The sequence below is a fragment of the Ceratotherium simum genome, chromosome 19 (genome assembly GCF_057802395.1).
Source record: "Ceratotherium simum simum isolate JZ-2026a chromosome 19, ASM5780239v1, whole genome shotgun sequence".
NCBI lineage: Eukaryota > Metazoa > Chordata > Mammalia > Perissodactyla > Rhinocerotidae > Ceratotherium > Ceratotherium simum.
In genome coordinates this window covers 31,918,623-31,935,102 of record NC_141918.1, presented here as the reverse complement: position 1 = coordinate 31,935,102, position 16,480 = coordinate 31,918,623, and the positions used below count along the sequence as shown (strand labels likewise).

The window sequence follows — 16,480 nt, the reverse complement described above, 5'->3', positions numbered from 1 at the left end:
TGTTCTTCTATTAGTTTGCCTTATCCGTTGCACAATAGCATACAGATTATAGCTGTCAAGAACTCAAAGTACCGCAAAAATATTTATGAGATTAGGAAATATTATCAAGAACAACATCAGAACTGGTATGTGATTGATGGATTTCACAGCAAATGGTGGGTATGGAATGAAGTCATTAAGAAAGTTCAAATGGTGAATAAATATATGCAGATATATCTGGAAAGAATAAAAACAGGTAAGAAAACATTTAACTGTTAAAATAGAATAATATGAATTTAACGTCTACACATGCCTGACTTGTTATCATAATTCATTCAATTTGAACATTTGTTCCCACAATCATAATCAGTATTTTAAATGGATAGTACTATCCAATTATTGTGGGCATATATATTGGTTCTAATAAATGACTGCCGCTACTCAAGCTATCATTTATTGAATGCCTGTGTGAACCTAGCACATAAAAATAGTACATGGTCTCTCACTAGACGAATTTATAGTGTTTGGTCCAGCTAGTTTCAAGAATGGTAGTTGTATGACAGCAATGGTCTGTGGAGTGCCACTTGGCAAAATTTTGTTTAGGAATCTAGAATTAAAGTTATGTTTACTATTTACATTCATTATGGTATTATAGAAATGTTGAGTCTATAAAAAAATTAAACTTGAGCATAAAATGTCTTTTAATCTATATTTGGAATCCATGAAAGAAAATGTTTTTTCCAAAAATACACAAACTTATCTACAGCTGAGATCTCTAAAAAGAGTGATAACTCTAAAAAATTTATCTGTAGGAGTCTCACAGACATCTGTTTAATGACTTTGTTTAACTTTGGAAACTACAGAGAAGATGTAATGAGGTATGAGAGAGCAAAGTGACAAAGAGAATCTTGTACAAGGAAAAATGCAGTGAGGGTCGTGATGATAATCGCATCATGGAATCTTGATTTGCTTCATTATTTGGGCATAACCGGTATTTCTGGTTCGTGTTTGTCTGCAGATTGGGAATTTGTTTTCACCTGAGGGTTACAAAGCATGAAGATAAGAGTGCAAGGAAAGAGAGAATTGAGTTTTTAGAACACTACTTCCAATAGGTTTTGGATAGCATCACACTAGTAAAACAGTCCACAGCAGACTTTAAAAGCAAAACTTGTGCCTCCTCTGTCTTTCTGTTACCCTATTTCACCCTCCCTGCCTTAGATTGAGTTCCCTGGAAACAGTCTTAAGATGAAAAGTTGTGTGCAGAAGCTTTATCAGGAAGTACTCTCAAGAGTAGCATTGCCTGACTTATTGGGATAAGTATATCCCAAATATTGCATGGGACATACTTATACTAAAAACTTATTCATTGTTTTTCTGGAATTCAAACTTAACTGGGCATCCGGTATTTTATCTGGCAACCCTAATCAGGAGATACACCTGTGGGGAAGTGAGGATGGTAAAACTGGGCAGAGGGAGAAACTAACCTGCAGTGTGGTGGAAACAGAAGCCTCAGCAGATCCTAGAGGGAAGCAGTGGAGCTAGGATGGACCTTCAAAATTTCCCCAGTTGGAGAGAGGGGCCAGGCTCTATATCCCTCCATTGGCCTATCATTGACCACAGGTCACTCTGGGAGCGGGTATAACCTGTGACAGAGGGGCAATTCCCAGTGCTGCTGTGAGCCATCAGCGCCAGTGTTCCCAGAAACTGGGGGATGGTTGCGTCAGCCCTGAAGAGGGGTCTAGATGAGGCACCTCAGCATCCACTACATTATTCCATGTATACTCACCTCTGCCTTGAATAGTTTAATCTAATTGAAGTCTGCCCTCTTGCTCTTCTGCTTCGACTTCCACCTGATAGTCTAGCCTGTACCTGATTGTTCATATTTGGTTTTTTTTTTCTTCATTTCCTTTATATGCTATTTAAATGATCCTCCCCTATCAGAGGGCCAAGTTTTACTCCTACTAATGAGGTGGAGCAAGGTCAGGCTAGAAGATTAAAGAGATTCCTGTTCTCCCACAGTGCAGAATGGGACATGTAGACATTGCCAGATGTCATCAAGAACATTCCAAGAATCAGAAAAAGAGATATATGAGTATCTTTTAAGACTTGAAGTAACCTGATTCTAAATTACCCTGTCACTAAACCTGTCAGGATTGATGAGGTTCAGCACATCTGAAGTAAAGAGCATTCTAGGATTATAATACTATAGTACCATATGGTATAATATTATAGCACTATATACTACTATATACTTTAATAACACTATATGTTATTATATCATAGTGCTGTACATTATAATACTTTAGAATAATAATATTTTACCTCTGCAATATTATAGTAATGTAATATTATTTGTAGGAAAGGAATATTAGGGCTCCTTAGCCTTTTCATCTGTGTCATAAACAACAGATGGAATAGTGTATTAGTTTATCTATTGCTGCATAACAAATTATTCCAAAACTTAGCAGCTTAAAACAACACACACACACACCCGGTTTCTATGGGTCAGGAATCCAGGCACAGTTTAACTGAGTCCTCTACTTCAGGGTCTCTCACAAGGTTACAATCAAGGTGTTGGCCAGGATTATGGTCTCATCTGAAGGCCCAACTGGGAAAGTATCCACTACCACACTCACTTATGTGGGGTTGACAAGATTTTATTCCTTAAGGGTTGTTGGACTGAGAGCCTCAGTTCCTTTCTGGCTGTTGGCCAGAGGCCACTTTCAGTTCCTTGCCATGTGGACCTTTCCAAAATGGCAGCTTGCTTTATCAACTGAACAAGTTGAAAAGGGCAAGAAAGAGTGCCAACAAGACAGAAATCACAGTTTTTTGTAACTATTTAGCTTCCCGAGGCTGCTGTAACCAAGTACCACAAAGCAGGTGGCTTAAACAACAGATATTTGTTCTCTCACAATTCTGGAGGCTAGAAGCTCAAAACCAAGGTGTTGGCAGGGCCCTACTCTCTCTGAAGGCTCTAGGAGAGAATCTGTTTCATGCTTTTTACTTGGCTTCCAGTGTTGCCAGCAATCCTCTGCATTCTTTGGCTTATAGACACATCACCCCAATCCTAAGGATAAATTTTATATGTTTACCCTGTCACATAAGAGAACCAAACTATGATTTATGCTTCATGATTTTATAGTTAATTTAAGACGTTCCTAGGCATAATAATAAAACAAAAGGTAAAACTTTTCACTGGTGAATGAGACCATTAACAAAATACATTGGGATCAAAATTTACTCATTATATATATATATATATATATATATATATATATATATATAAAAGATATTTAAAAAGTATAATTCTATTTTCTATATCATCTTTTATTGCTTTGGAGTCCGCATTCCAGTGGGTTATTGGGGGGGAAACTCTTAAACTTGTCCACTGAAGGATCTTGGGCTCTTTCTTTTTAAAATGGACTCTCTACGGTAAAACTAGTCACTTTTGGATAAATGTTTCTTCCCTTCTCTTCGGTGCTATCTGGGCACAGGGGGAGGTTTGTATCAGTACCATCATGTCAACAAACTATTTTCACTTATAGAAATCTAGCCCATAGAAAATTTTAAAATGTGTAGCAAATTTATATGTGTGTGTGTGAGTGGGTATGTATATATACATATATATATGTGTGTGTGTGTGTGTGTATATATATGGTTTATAATAGCTAAGAGTTAAAAACAACCAAAACATTCATTAACAGATAAATGGTTAAGTAAACTATATGTATATTTATACAGTGTAATACTATGCATCAATTAAAAAGAGTTAGTTAAATCATATAAACTGACACGGAAAGATGTCAAAGACCATAACTAACTGATAAAAGCAAGTTGCAGATTAATGTTTACAGTATAGTGGCATACGCATCCTATATGCAAAACAACATACATGTGTATATGCAAATGTATAGAAAACGTCTGAAAAGGATACAAATGCAACAGTGATTACCTCTCAGGAGGGGTGTTGAGTTGAGAAAACAGGTGTGAAGAGAAACTTTTACTTTTTACTCTATTGTGTTTGGAATTTTACAATGTGTATGCATTTATATAGTGCTGGTGTAATTGAAATTATTTTAATTTAAAAAAATTATTGTGTTTCCTATGAAAAAAAATATATATAATAAGAGTTCATCTGTTAATCATAGGAAAAGCTGCCTGCATTGACAAGCTGTGCATCACACCTCAAGAACTGATTTCTCGCCTGGGTGAATTCAGACAGTTCTGCCCTGTCAGCCTGGCAGAATCCTATGAATTAGTTGATTGCTCTGTAACTGAGTCCTTGGAATTTGCAGCAGAGTTCAGAGGGCACTATTATAAAATGAGTTCTCAGGAAAAACTAAATGTAAGTTTGTTCCTAACTCCAAATATTTACCAGGGAAAGAAAATTCCTGTCTCAGAATTCATCAAATAGGACGGGGTGGGCGCAGCTGGGAACACCCGGCACTAGCACCAGGAGCCCCCTTGTTGGAACCTGTGACTCTAGGACCAATGAGGCAACTCAGAGGCCAGTCCTGAGACTGCATCCCAAGACATATTTTGGCACAAAGCAGAAGTCCAGGGGCAGTGATGGGCCCTCGGCCTCGGCCCCTTTAACACATAGGGAGACCCAACTGTGAGCCCCACCAGTGGAAGGGATGTGAGCAGGGCGTCAGCGCTCAGCCCACTGGCAAGCAGTCAGGGGATTCGGCTCCAAGGGTGCAGAAGGGAAGTCAAAGTCTGTAGAAATGAAGCAAGAGCTGACTTACAGCTCCTGTGCTTTAAAATTTTTTCTATCACTAGTATTCCCTGTGTATCTCCTAGTTCTGTTTAATGGAACAGAATGCAGATCTGTTCTGATATTATGATGTCCATAATTTAATGCTATAAAAAGGTTGGTAGTTCTGAAAATTAATCAGATGCCTCTGAACATTTTATTTTCCTCTGAAGAATTAAAATTTTTGGTCACTTTATTAAGGAGACATTTATTTTTTCCGGCTTATTTAAATGATAATCACAGAACTTTAAAACTGGAAGTGACATTAGAGATCTGGTGTGCCCCAGCCCCCATTTTACAGAGTGTTAACTGAAGCTGGAGAAGTTAACTCACCTGCTAAAGAGCACCCACCTAGTTAATGATACTGTGGGACAGGAAGGCAGGGAGCAGGTGACTATGTACCCTCCAGTGCCTGGCACATAGTGGGAGCTCCACATATAGTTTTTGTATGAGTGGATGAGTGAGTGAATGATGAGATTAGAAGAGACCTTAGATGTGATTACTTGCGAGTATTACTATAAGGAAACTTCCAGGTAGGGAAGGAGTTATTGGTAGCTCTCAGACAGTTTGAAGGCTAGAACGTCACTACTGAAAATAGGGAGAGGAGCGGGACAGCCTCGGGGGATTTTTGATTGGCATAGTATTCCTGTTTTAAATGGTCTTCTTGCTGTAATCCTTTTTTAACAGAAATTTTTGGAGAACCCAGAATTATATGTGCCTCCATTAGCACCGCATCCACTCCCATCGGCCGACATGATCCCCAAAAGACTGACACTGTCAGAGCTGAAGAGCCGATTCCCTAAGTGTGCTGAGCTCCAGGGCTACTGTCCGGTGACCTATCAGGACGGGAAGCAAAGGCAAGTCCTTGCCCTCATGGAAGCTCAGGGTGGTATCTCTACACAGAATCAGTGTTCGTATAACAATCTTAACATTTGGTCAAAAGGTCACTATTGTTTAACTGAAAAATGTTCTATTTCTTCCCTGAGCTGCATAGACAGAAAAATAAAATATTTTTGACTTTTATTTACACAGTGCTGAATAGTAATTATACAATAGGATTTTTTGTCTTTCAGATATGAAGCCCTAGTACCTGGTAATATTAGCTATGCTTTAGAATATCGTGATCGTATATACATTTGTGAGAGCAGAGAAAAACTCCAGAAATTTTTACGGTGAGACCATGCACTATTTATTGAATACCTTCTATGTTCACTGCACCAGACTGGGATATATATGTGTGTGTGCGTGTGTGTGTAGACACACACACATACATATACAGACACACATACATGCATACACACATACACACATATATACATACATATGTGATGGTGAACAAGGACTGGTCCCTTCTGTCCTGAAGCCTGAGGCTCCTGGGTAAGAGACTTTAAGTACCTGATGACAATACAGTGTGATGGCATTTAGGATGGGAAAATGCCAGGAGTTCTGGGAAAGTGTAGCCCAAAAGTCTGAGTGAATTGTCTGTTGGGGTAAGGCCTGAATGAGGAGTGGGGATTCCCTAGATGAAGGGAAAGAGGGACAGGTTCCAAGCAGAGGAACTCACAAACGAACCTGGCCCAGGGAATCACAGAACTGCAAGAAATTCAGCATGGCTAGATGTGATGTGGAGAGGGAAAGGAGCAAGAGGCTGGAGATAGTGAACAGGGCCAGAGTGTGGAAGGTCAAGTAAAATCGCCATAAATCATTTGGACTTGATCCAAAGGGCAGTATGAATACATTGACTGGTTTCGAGTGTTATAATCAAATTTACTTTGGAGAGAGACCATCACTGGAGTGTTGGTAATGGATTGGAGCAGGCATACCAGTTATAATGCTGTTGGAGTGATCCTGTCCAAATAATACAGCATGTTTGAGTTCACCCATAAAGAGTAGTGTGGGGAAAGCAATGGGCTTAGGACCAAGGCCTGAGAAACACCAACACATGAAGGTCAGAAGAAGACCTTGCAAGGGAGAATGAAAAAGAAGAACCCACAAAGAAGTGAAAGGAAAGCCAGGAGCGGGAGGCTCTGGGGAGGAGAAGAAGAGAGAGAAAATCTCTGGGATGGCGTGGCCAAAGGTTTAAATGCTACTTAGAGGTCAAAGACAAGAGCTGAAAAGCGTGTTAAGATTTAGGTTATAACAGGTCATTGGCGATCTTGGCAAGAATGGTTTCAGTGGGGTGAGGTAAGTGGAAGCCAATTACAGAGTGCCAAGGAGTGGATGAGAGAAGAGAAAATTAAGACCTTGCCTGTAGTCCAGAGGTTACAAACACAGATGCCTACAGCAGCCAAGAAGGTAAAGTAGGGGAGGGAAGCAGGTTGGGTGTGAAGGAATAGGAAGTGGTGGGGCCTGCGGCAAACAGGACCACACGTGCCCCAGCTAAAGGGGGCAGAAACCACTCACCTACTGCCAGACATTTCTGTTTTCACAAGAAGTTGGAAACCAAATTTCTTTTTAAATTTTCCCGATTTTTAAACATTTGTGACTGATCTGATTTTTTTTTTTTAATCCTGTGTGGATCACATCTGCAGATGGAATTTGTGCAGTAGTTTGTGGTCTCCAGTGAAGCTCACTGTTTGAAGAAATTTAACTGTAAAAAGAGAAGAGACATTAGTTGCTGGAGGGGATGTAGGAAGGAGGGAAGGTGGTTTTTCTTTTGTTTTTAATGGGGGAGGTATGGGCATGTTTCAATGCAGATGCATGGGAAGGATCCAGTAAAGAGGGAAACGCCAAAGGTGAGAGAGAGAGAGAAAGTGCTATTGTAAGATACCTGGAGAGAGGATGGAGTGGGGGTCCAGAGTGTTGGGGAGATGGATCTTGGATGGGAAGTAAGCTCTGCCACAGAAAGAGGAACCTGTGTGTGGCTTTGCTTGTGATGAGCAGTTGAGGAAGTTCGTTTTTTTTTTTTTTTTTTTTGCTGAAGAAGATTCATCCTGAGCTAACATCTATTGCCAATCTTCTTCTTTTTTCTTTAGGAAGATTTGCCCTGAGCTAACATCTGTGCCAATCTTCCTCTATTTTTCATGTGGGTCGCCGCCACAGCATGGCTGACGAGTGGTGTAGGTCCGCGCCTGGGATCTGAACCCGTGAACCCGGGCTGCCAAAGCAGAGCACACTGAACTTAACCACTACACCACAGGGCCAGCCCTGAAAGTTCTGTTCTGATGGCTTTTCTTTATATAGCATGGCACCTGTGTAGGGGATTACTTGGGAGAGTTATAAGTTCGAGGAGAATAAAGAAAGTTTTATATAGTTGCTGTGGAAAATAAGCAAACTGAGAATAGGTGAGCAGGGCAGGGGACCCAGGCAAAAGTGGTCATGAGTGCCTAGGAGCCCAGTCTTCCCACTTGCATCATTTTCTCCAGTGGAGAAAAAACAGGTAGCAAACTTTATCTTTTAGTTGTCTCTTGTATATGTACATTCCTATGTACACACATGAGCACATTCTTGAGCATCCGTCTAATGAAGTTGGTGTTCTTAGGTCACCACTGAAATACTGGGATCAGAAGCTTCCATACAAACTTCCCCCGTTAAAGGAACCGATACATCTTACCAGTCTTCCTTTGCCGGGATATCTGGAACAGGTTCAGTGACGTCATTTTCTATGATCATATGAGAGAAGAGTACAACAATCTCTTCTTTAACAATAATTTTTATTTTGGTAACAATGAAACTCAAGGCAGAGTTTTCTGATTTTATGTTGCACATCCACTCTTAACCTATTTTGTTTATGGGTGGTTGTGACAATAAAATATGTGAAAAACCCCTGCTTCCATAGCGAATTCCCAAATACCCACACCAGAACTGAGTCGCAGTGCCACAATAGCTGAACCACCAAACCTGTATTTTGCCCCAAATCCAGATGAAACTATCTGTTGAAGTCACATTTTATTTCCCTAACTATAACTCTTTTTAAACGTAGTAAAATGTATCAGTGCCCAACTATTTTAAAAGTTTTTTTTTTTAATTCTATAAAATAAATGGCCAGGGCACAATTTTATACCTTTCTCAGAAATTCTTAACCACTTTGTTTTTTTTCAACTCACCTAGATGGTTAGCCTTCAATCTGGTTTAACATCAAAAGGCATGATGAGGCTCACCCAGAGAGGAGTAGTCTCCTAAAGGCCGCATTATCATCAAGAGGGCCTCACACCTCCTTTACCCGCTCAGGGCCCCAGAATCTTGGCTGCAGTGATAACTGTGGTCTCTGGAATTCCTTGTCGGGTGGCCTATCAGGGTCCTGATAGTAGGAGGCAGTCTGGCCAATTCCAAGCAATGGAAGCAGAGATGGGCCAAGACAACTCAGCGCCCAGTGGCCCCATCTTCCTTTTTTAATTTTTTATTATGGACAATGTCAAACATATAAAAATAGAATTGTGTAATGAGGCCCATGTATCCATCACCTAGCTGGCACTTAGCCAATTTGTAATTTTCATTTTTCCTAATCAAATGTATTTTGTGTTTCCTATTAGCTAAGTGATCATCTAACCATCCTTATAAATCCCATCCCCAACCCCAGGAGGCTATTTGAGGCAAAGAATTGTCTCTTTATCTATTTGCCGTTAAGTAAAGAAACCAAACTCAAATATACACGTGATTTAAATTGTTCCCTACCTGCAGGGTATCGCAACTTCTCTAATCAAAGCAATGAATGCAGCAGGGTGCTTAAAGCCCAAATTCCCCTTCTTGAGTATAAAGAGGTCTGCGCTGCTATATATAGCATTTCACCTAAAAGGTATGTCTTTTTTAATGATATGCTACTCAGAACTAATTTAACATTAACTGTAATATATGTGATAAATAGGATAGTTGAGCTGGGTTGGCCTCTTGCTCTGTGTGTGTGTGTGTGTGTGTGTGTGTGTGTGTGTTGGTAGCAAATATTTTAACAAAAATAATAAAACTGAATTTGTAGTTTTTAAAGCTGGGACTATGAGTAATATAATCAGCTCCCAATAATCCATACCATAGATGAAGGTGAATAGAGGCAATTTGGATCTAAAATAGAACAATCCCCAAATCTTATTTGGGATTTGGATATCTTCTCAGCTCAATCACACACACAGTTCTCTTTCTCTGTGATTTAATGATTCACTAACCTAACAGAAAACATTCACAGTTCTTTGAAATTTTCTACAGCCTTTAATCCCAAAGGTTCTGAATATACAAGAAAAAAGTATAAGAAGAAGATGGAGCAGTTTATGGAGAGATGTGAACTCATTACATACCTGGGTGCCAAGATGACCAGAAAATACAAGGAACCCCAGTTTAGAGCCATTGACTTTGATCATAAATTACAGACCTTTCTCTCTCTTAAAAATATAGACCCAGTTAATGGATAGTTTGCAACTGGAATCTTGAGAGTTATCTGAAAGGGATAGAAGAAAATAGATTGAAAATCTGGCCCTCTCTGATATACCTTTCCCTCCTGAGTGTTACCATGGCTGCCAGACCTCAAATGGACTCAAAGCTCTGCCAGCCAGGAAGGAGTGCTCATCTGCAAGCATAAGTTTTCGTATGATATTAAAGTTTATTGCTCTTTGCCTGAACTTTGATGCTTTAACAAAATAGTTATTCTATTTAGAATCCCATTTAGAATATTTAGGTAACTTATTTTACTTAATATATCTATTGTTCATTTTCCTTTTTAATATTTTCAGTAGAAAAGTCAGTCTCTGTGACAGAAGATTTTTCAGTAAATGTTAGGAAGCTTTAAGAAACAAAATTAACATTGATATAAATAAAAGAGAAATATTGGTTACACTTTTAACATAAGGAGTTGTTTGTAAACTTCATGAACATAAGACACTTTGTTTTCCCAACAAAATAAATGGATTTTGAGATAACTAAATGGCCGCCTCTCTTCTTTTTCTTAAGTATTCAAAGAAGCATGCTTTGTACATTATTTTGTAGTTAGAAATCACCTGGAGTTTTGAGAAGAAGGAAATCTAGAGTCTTATCGTATGACGTTATCAAGAAGTATATGCTAGAGGAAAACATTAAATTGCATTTGAATTAGATTTTTAAAATAAGATTATTAACTTTTCAACAGTAGTATAAGACATCTAAAAAGTGAAATAGCAAGATTGGCTCTTTAAAAAATAAAATCATTAATTGTGTAATCTTGGGTAGATCTCCGAGCTTTTGTTTTTCTTAACCTCTAAAATGAGTGATTTAGCCCTTTTTTCCCCCAGCTTTATTAAGGTATAACTGACCCATAAAATTATATATTTAAAGTGTACAAAGTGATGATTTTGATATAGGTATACATCGTGAAATGTTTACCACGATCAAGTTAATTAACACATCCATCACCTCACATATTTTGTGTGTCTGTGTGTGTGGACGTAATGAGAACGCTTAAGAACCACGCTGTTAGCAAATTTCACGTATATAATACAGAATTATTAACTATGTCACCATGCTGCACATTAGAGCCTCAGAATTTATTCATCTTATAAGTGAAAGTTTGTACCCTTTGCCCAACCTCTCCCCCTTTCTCCCACCCCCCAGCTCCTGGTTACCACCATCCTACTCTCTGCTTCTATGACTTCAAGTTTTTTTTTAGATTCCACATATAAGCGATACCATACAGCATTTGTCTTTCTCTTTCTGGCTTATTTCACTTAGCATCATGCCCTCCAGTTTCATCCATGTTGTCTTTGACCCCTATAATTTCAACAATGTTAATTAAAAACTGGAAGCCTATTTTATATATTTTATATGATATATTTCATAATAAAATAATTTTTTCAACAAAAACTAGAAGCCTCTTGTCAGTTAGGATAAACCCCAAAGCCTTTGAGCAGTTGCTGATAAACATATAGATGAGTCTACACTTTTTCAGGAGACTGGGAATTGTCAGTAGCTACCAAGCTCCGCCAGCAATGTAAGGCCCCACCCACTCTTCTTCCCTTCCCAGTTCTTAATACCCGCAATTTACCATCTTCCCGTGGGAAATGGGAAGTCTTGTGTTCTTAACATGTCCACAGGCCTCAGCCTATGGGTATAAGGAGTTTCCTTTAGCAATTAAACACAAACTTCATTACTTCAGTGCCCTCACCTTTAGGAAGGGCAGCAGCCCCTGCAAAGTACCCCCAGGTATTTCTTGGGGTCTCCAGGGAGTGTTTCACAGGCCCAGAGCAAGTCCACACCCACTGGACATCTGCCATATTCTGGGGTTCTTGTTCTCCAATATGGCTTCACCCTAAGAACTCTACGGACCCAAGGGTGCTGTCTTCTGAGCTCTAACACCTCATCCATCATTGTTCTGGAGCTGCTGAGTTCTGCACAGAAGTGAGGTGAATGTCCCCTCTCTCCTGAAGAGGAAGAAACTTAGTCCCTGAGCTGAGCAAGGGACCGAGTGCCATGTGGTTCTCCCTTTTCGCCCCTCTCTCCACAGGGTCTCTTCTTCGGAGTCAATCTCTGTAACATAGTACAGCAGATGGGAGCATTGCCTGGGGAGTGGGAATCAAATTTCCCGGAGTAGCTTATAGCTCTGGATATTCCAGGTCCCTAACACATACATGCATAATACAATTAGTTACATATAGACCTTGTTTAGAATGGCTACAGACAGGCTACCATTTCCAGGCTGTTTGCTAAGTGCCACATAGTATGCTACTGGCTTTGCATACATTATCTCATTTAATTCTTACACATTGTATTTATACACATGAGAAGAGTCTCTTGACAAAATCACACAAGTGGTAGAATCCAGACTCAGACTCTGATCAGCCTGACTCCAGAGCCTTGCTCTTCCCTACCGCCTCCTACACTGTACGCCCATCTTGGAAACCACCATAATGGCGTTGGTGTTCCTAGGGCGTTTCATTGGCCAGAGTCCTTTTCATAGTGGAGCGTGCATGTGCATGTGCATGTGTGTATACTTTAGAGGATAAAAATATTATAGAAGACTCTTAGGAAAATCTCCTTGGAGCCTGAGACCCCCTAGCCACACCCCCTACATGCGCTTAGACCCCACCTGTAATATTTGCAAGTTATGCTTTCTTTAGCAAGTTAAGTCAAGGGGACTGTGTCCCAAAAAAGGAGAATGGCATTTCTGCAATGAGAAAAGAGAACGTGCATCATTTTAAAACCTCTTATTGAAATCTCCTTTTGTTTAGAAATCACACTTACATAGTATTGTAAATAATCCATCAACTAGTGTCCCGAATACAATGAAAGAATATTCTGACTGGCTGTCCAGGGACCCTGAACTTCTTCCCTGAGTGAAGCAATAAGAGAGCAGGTGGCCAGCCCGTGGTGCTCACTGGGGCTCACAACGCTCATCCTCAAGGCTGCTGCCCCAGACTGACCGCTTCAGGATGAGGTTGAGGCAGTGCCCATCCGAGGGCCGGGGAGACTCTTCAACCAGCCTGTGCCTCTGCGTGGCTTGTCTAGTTGTCCCTTTTCACTACAACTAAAAGAATGCATCATTTCACCCAGGGAGCAGAGAGAGCACCCATTTGACAGACCCTAAGACAAAAAGTAATATAACTACAGTAAATGAAATGTGGAAAAGTAGGAAAGGATTTTGTACTTCCTTTCTTTCCTTTTTTTTTTTTTTTTTGATGGTTACACTCAGATCCATCAAGTAGACACACTATATTTGACCGTTCCTATTGCTGGACTATTGTCCTATATTTAAAAATACTGTGATGAACCTTTTTTCCCCATATTTGGGATTATTAGCCTGATATAAATTCTGGGAAATAAAAGTACTGGGTGAAAAGGCATGAATTAAAAAACTAAGAAGATAACACCAAATGGTCGTAAAGAAGTAATAAAATTGGTGCTCTTGGGCCCTTCTGGAAGCAATATGAATTGCTATAACCATTTCGGAAGGCAGTTTAGTAATAGGAATTGTGACCCATATGAATAAATGGACGAAAAGCAGAACATTGTTGCTTTAATTTGAATTAATAGTGATACTGAACATTATTACATATATTGGACACCAGTTGCATTTCTTCTTTTGTAAATTATTTCTTCATGCCCTTTGCCCTCTTACTCATTGAATATTCTTAAATTGTTTTGCATGAGTTCTTTATGTAATATAGACATCAACCCTTTGTATTTTTAGTAAATATATCCTATTTTTTAGGTACCAAAGTAAGACCTGTTCATCTTGCTTTTATGATATTAAATACTTTTCTAAGCTCTGGAAGTTCTTCCGTCTTCAGAGATTTAATATATATCCTATTCTGATTTTTTTCTACTTTGTGTGTATGTATGTGTGTGTGTTTATATTTAATTCTTTAAGCCTCCTAGAATTCATTTCAGGATATGATGTGAGCTGTGGTTTTAAATTCTTCAAAACTCAAAGTAATAAATACTATGTTTTTAAAACATTTTCAGTTTTATCATGTATATTTCATTTTATTCTCAATGCGTTTGTTAAAAGATCCCACAGGGGCTGGCCCGGTGGCGCAAGCGGTTAAGTGCGTGTGCTCCACTGTGGCGGCCCAGGGTTCGCCAGTTCAGATCCCTGGCGCGCACTGTGGCACCGCTTGTCCGGCCGTGCTGTGGTGGCATCCCACATAAAGTGGAGGAAGATGGGCATGGATGTTAGCCCAGGGCCAGTCTTCCTCAGCAAAAAGAGGAGGATTGGCAGATGTTAGCTCAGGGCCAATCTTCCTCACACACACAAAAAAAAAGATCTCATAAATTCAGTGGTGAAGAGGAAGGAGTTCAAGAACACGGAAAAAATGAAAGAGATTTTACATATGCATGCCTCTGTCTAGTTGTGGGTGATTTTTTGCTTTATCTGTTTTTGGTTTGTTTTTGCTTTTACAAATGAAGGCCTGAGTAGAGGGATATCTCAAAGCCTGAGAGCCCTGAATTATGGGTGGTTCTGGGAAGAATTCTTAGAAGGATAACATCTGAATTAAATGAAACTTTCAGAATCAAGGCAGGTAAAATTAGAGAAATAAATAAAAATTGAGATTCTCACCAGGGGGTGAAAGCCATTCCAGGAATTAATGAACACATGTATTCACCAAATCTGTGAGCCAGGCGTGTCAAGGACTGCTTAGTCTACACAAGCATGTGTATATTTACAAGGAACTCTCCTAGTCTAGGGTAGGAGATAAAAATATAAATATCCACTCCTGTGTAGTGCAGGAGATATGAGGCCTAGAAACTGGAGCACTACTGAATTAGTGCTATAAAATCTCTATAAAGTGCTTTATAGCCCCTATAAAGATGCCTTATTGGCATTGAACATTGTCAATTACCCTCTGCTCCCCTCAAATCACTTTAAGTCGTAATGAGTCTTGGACTATAGTTTCTTCCAGTTATTGTTATTAGTCAATCATCGTAGCCTACAAGGATGTTTCTGACACCCTTCATAATGACAAAGGACGTCCACCAATCTCTAATTGCCAGCTGATCATGATGCTCTCCTTCCTTCAAACTCCTGCCAGGTTCTCCGTTGATCCAATCCAGCCAGAAGCCAGTTAGGTACTGGACTTTGTTAATGAAGTCCTTGCAGCCTCTCAGGGCCAAAGATGGGGAGAAGGTTTGAGATTGGATTTGGAGGGGAAAAATTAAAAATCTGGATAGCCCTCTTATCTATCAATATTTACTCTGTAAGTGATCTTATTTACAATAATCTACAATGTATGCTCTGATAACTCCAATATTAATATCTCAAATTCTGTTCTCACCTCTGACTCTTATCCACAACTGCCTACCGTATATCTTTACTTGGTTATCTAGGTGATATCTCAGGTTTAATGTGTCTACCCCACACTTGTTATCCACCCAACTTCTCTTCCTCCAGTTTTCCCCCAGATCAGATCACACACTCAGTTGATTTGGTCCCAAACGTGGGGATCAACCTTGATTGCATTCATTTCCTCATTCCCCACATCCACTCTCTCAGCAAGCCCTGTCAAAGAGAATTACCTCCAGAGTATACGAGGAGCCCGGGCTCTCGTGTTCTGCACTGTTCTCACCTAGTCTCTATGCCTCTACTCATGTCCCTCTGGGATCTACTTTTCACCTAGCACCTGGAATAATCTTTAAATACATTAATCAGATTTCATCAGTCCCTTTTTTAAATCTTCCAATGCCCTCCTATTTCAGCTAAAATAAAATCCAAACTGCTTACTCTTGGCATATGTATGGTTAATTTCATGTGTCAACTTGGAGGGCTTTTTTTTTGTGAGGAAGATCGGCCCTGAGCTAACATCTGCCAATCCTCCTCTTTTTGCTGAGGAAGACTGGCCCTGGGCTAACATCCATGCCCATCTTCCTCCACTTTATATGGGACGCCACCACAGCATGGCTTGCCAGGCGGTGTGACAGTGCACACCCAGGATCCGAACCTGTGAACCCCGGGCTGCCACAGTGGAGTGTGTGCACTTAACCGCTTGCACCACCGGGCCGGCCCCTGGAGGGGGTTTTTGGATGAGATTAAAATGTAAATCAGTGAACTCTGAGTAAGCAGATTGCCCTCCATAATGTGGGTGGGCCTTATCTACTCAGTTGAAGACCTGACTAGAATAAAAAGGCCAGCCTCCCTGAGTAAGAGGGAATTTTCCAGCAGAATCCCTTTAGACTTCATCTGTATCATCAGCTCTCTTGGGTCTTGAGCCTGCTAGCCTACACTGAAGATTTTAGACTTCCCAGCCTCCCTAATCACATGAGCTAATTTCTTATATCTAAATCTCTCTATATATCCTATTGTTTATCTAGAGAACTCTGACTAATATAGCATAAAAGACCTTACATGATCTAGCC

The 16,480-nt window shown here is 39.9% G+C and overlaps 1 protein-coding gene across 1 annotated transcript in view; it reads left to right on the top strand.

Moving 5' to 3' along the window:
• AK9 (adenylate kinase 9) overlaps window positions 1-10,317 on the top strand; it is a 117,698-nt gene extending 107,381 nt beyond the window's left edge. Inside the window, exons 34-40 of the mRNA XM_087443988.1 lie at window positions 15-235; window positions 4,128-4,324; window positions 5,423-5,592; window positions 5,809-5,907; window positions 8,217-8,319; window positions 9,356-9,470; window positions 9,872-10,317. Coding sequence (XP_087300114.1) covers window positions 15-235; window positions 4,128-4,324; window positions 5,423-5,592; window positions 5,809-5,907; window positions 8,217-8,319; window positions 9,356-9,470; window positions 9,872-10,074 — 1,108 coding nt within the window. The 3' untranslated portion in view covers window positions 10,075-10,317. The remainder of the gene's footprint in view (window positions 1-14; window positions 236-4,127; window positions 4,325-5,422; window positions 5,593-5,808; window positions 5,908-8,216; window positions 8,320-9,355; window positions 9,471-9,871) is intronic.
• Window positions 10,318-16,480: the final 6,163 nt, after the last annotated feature.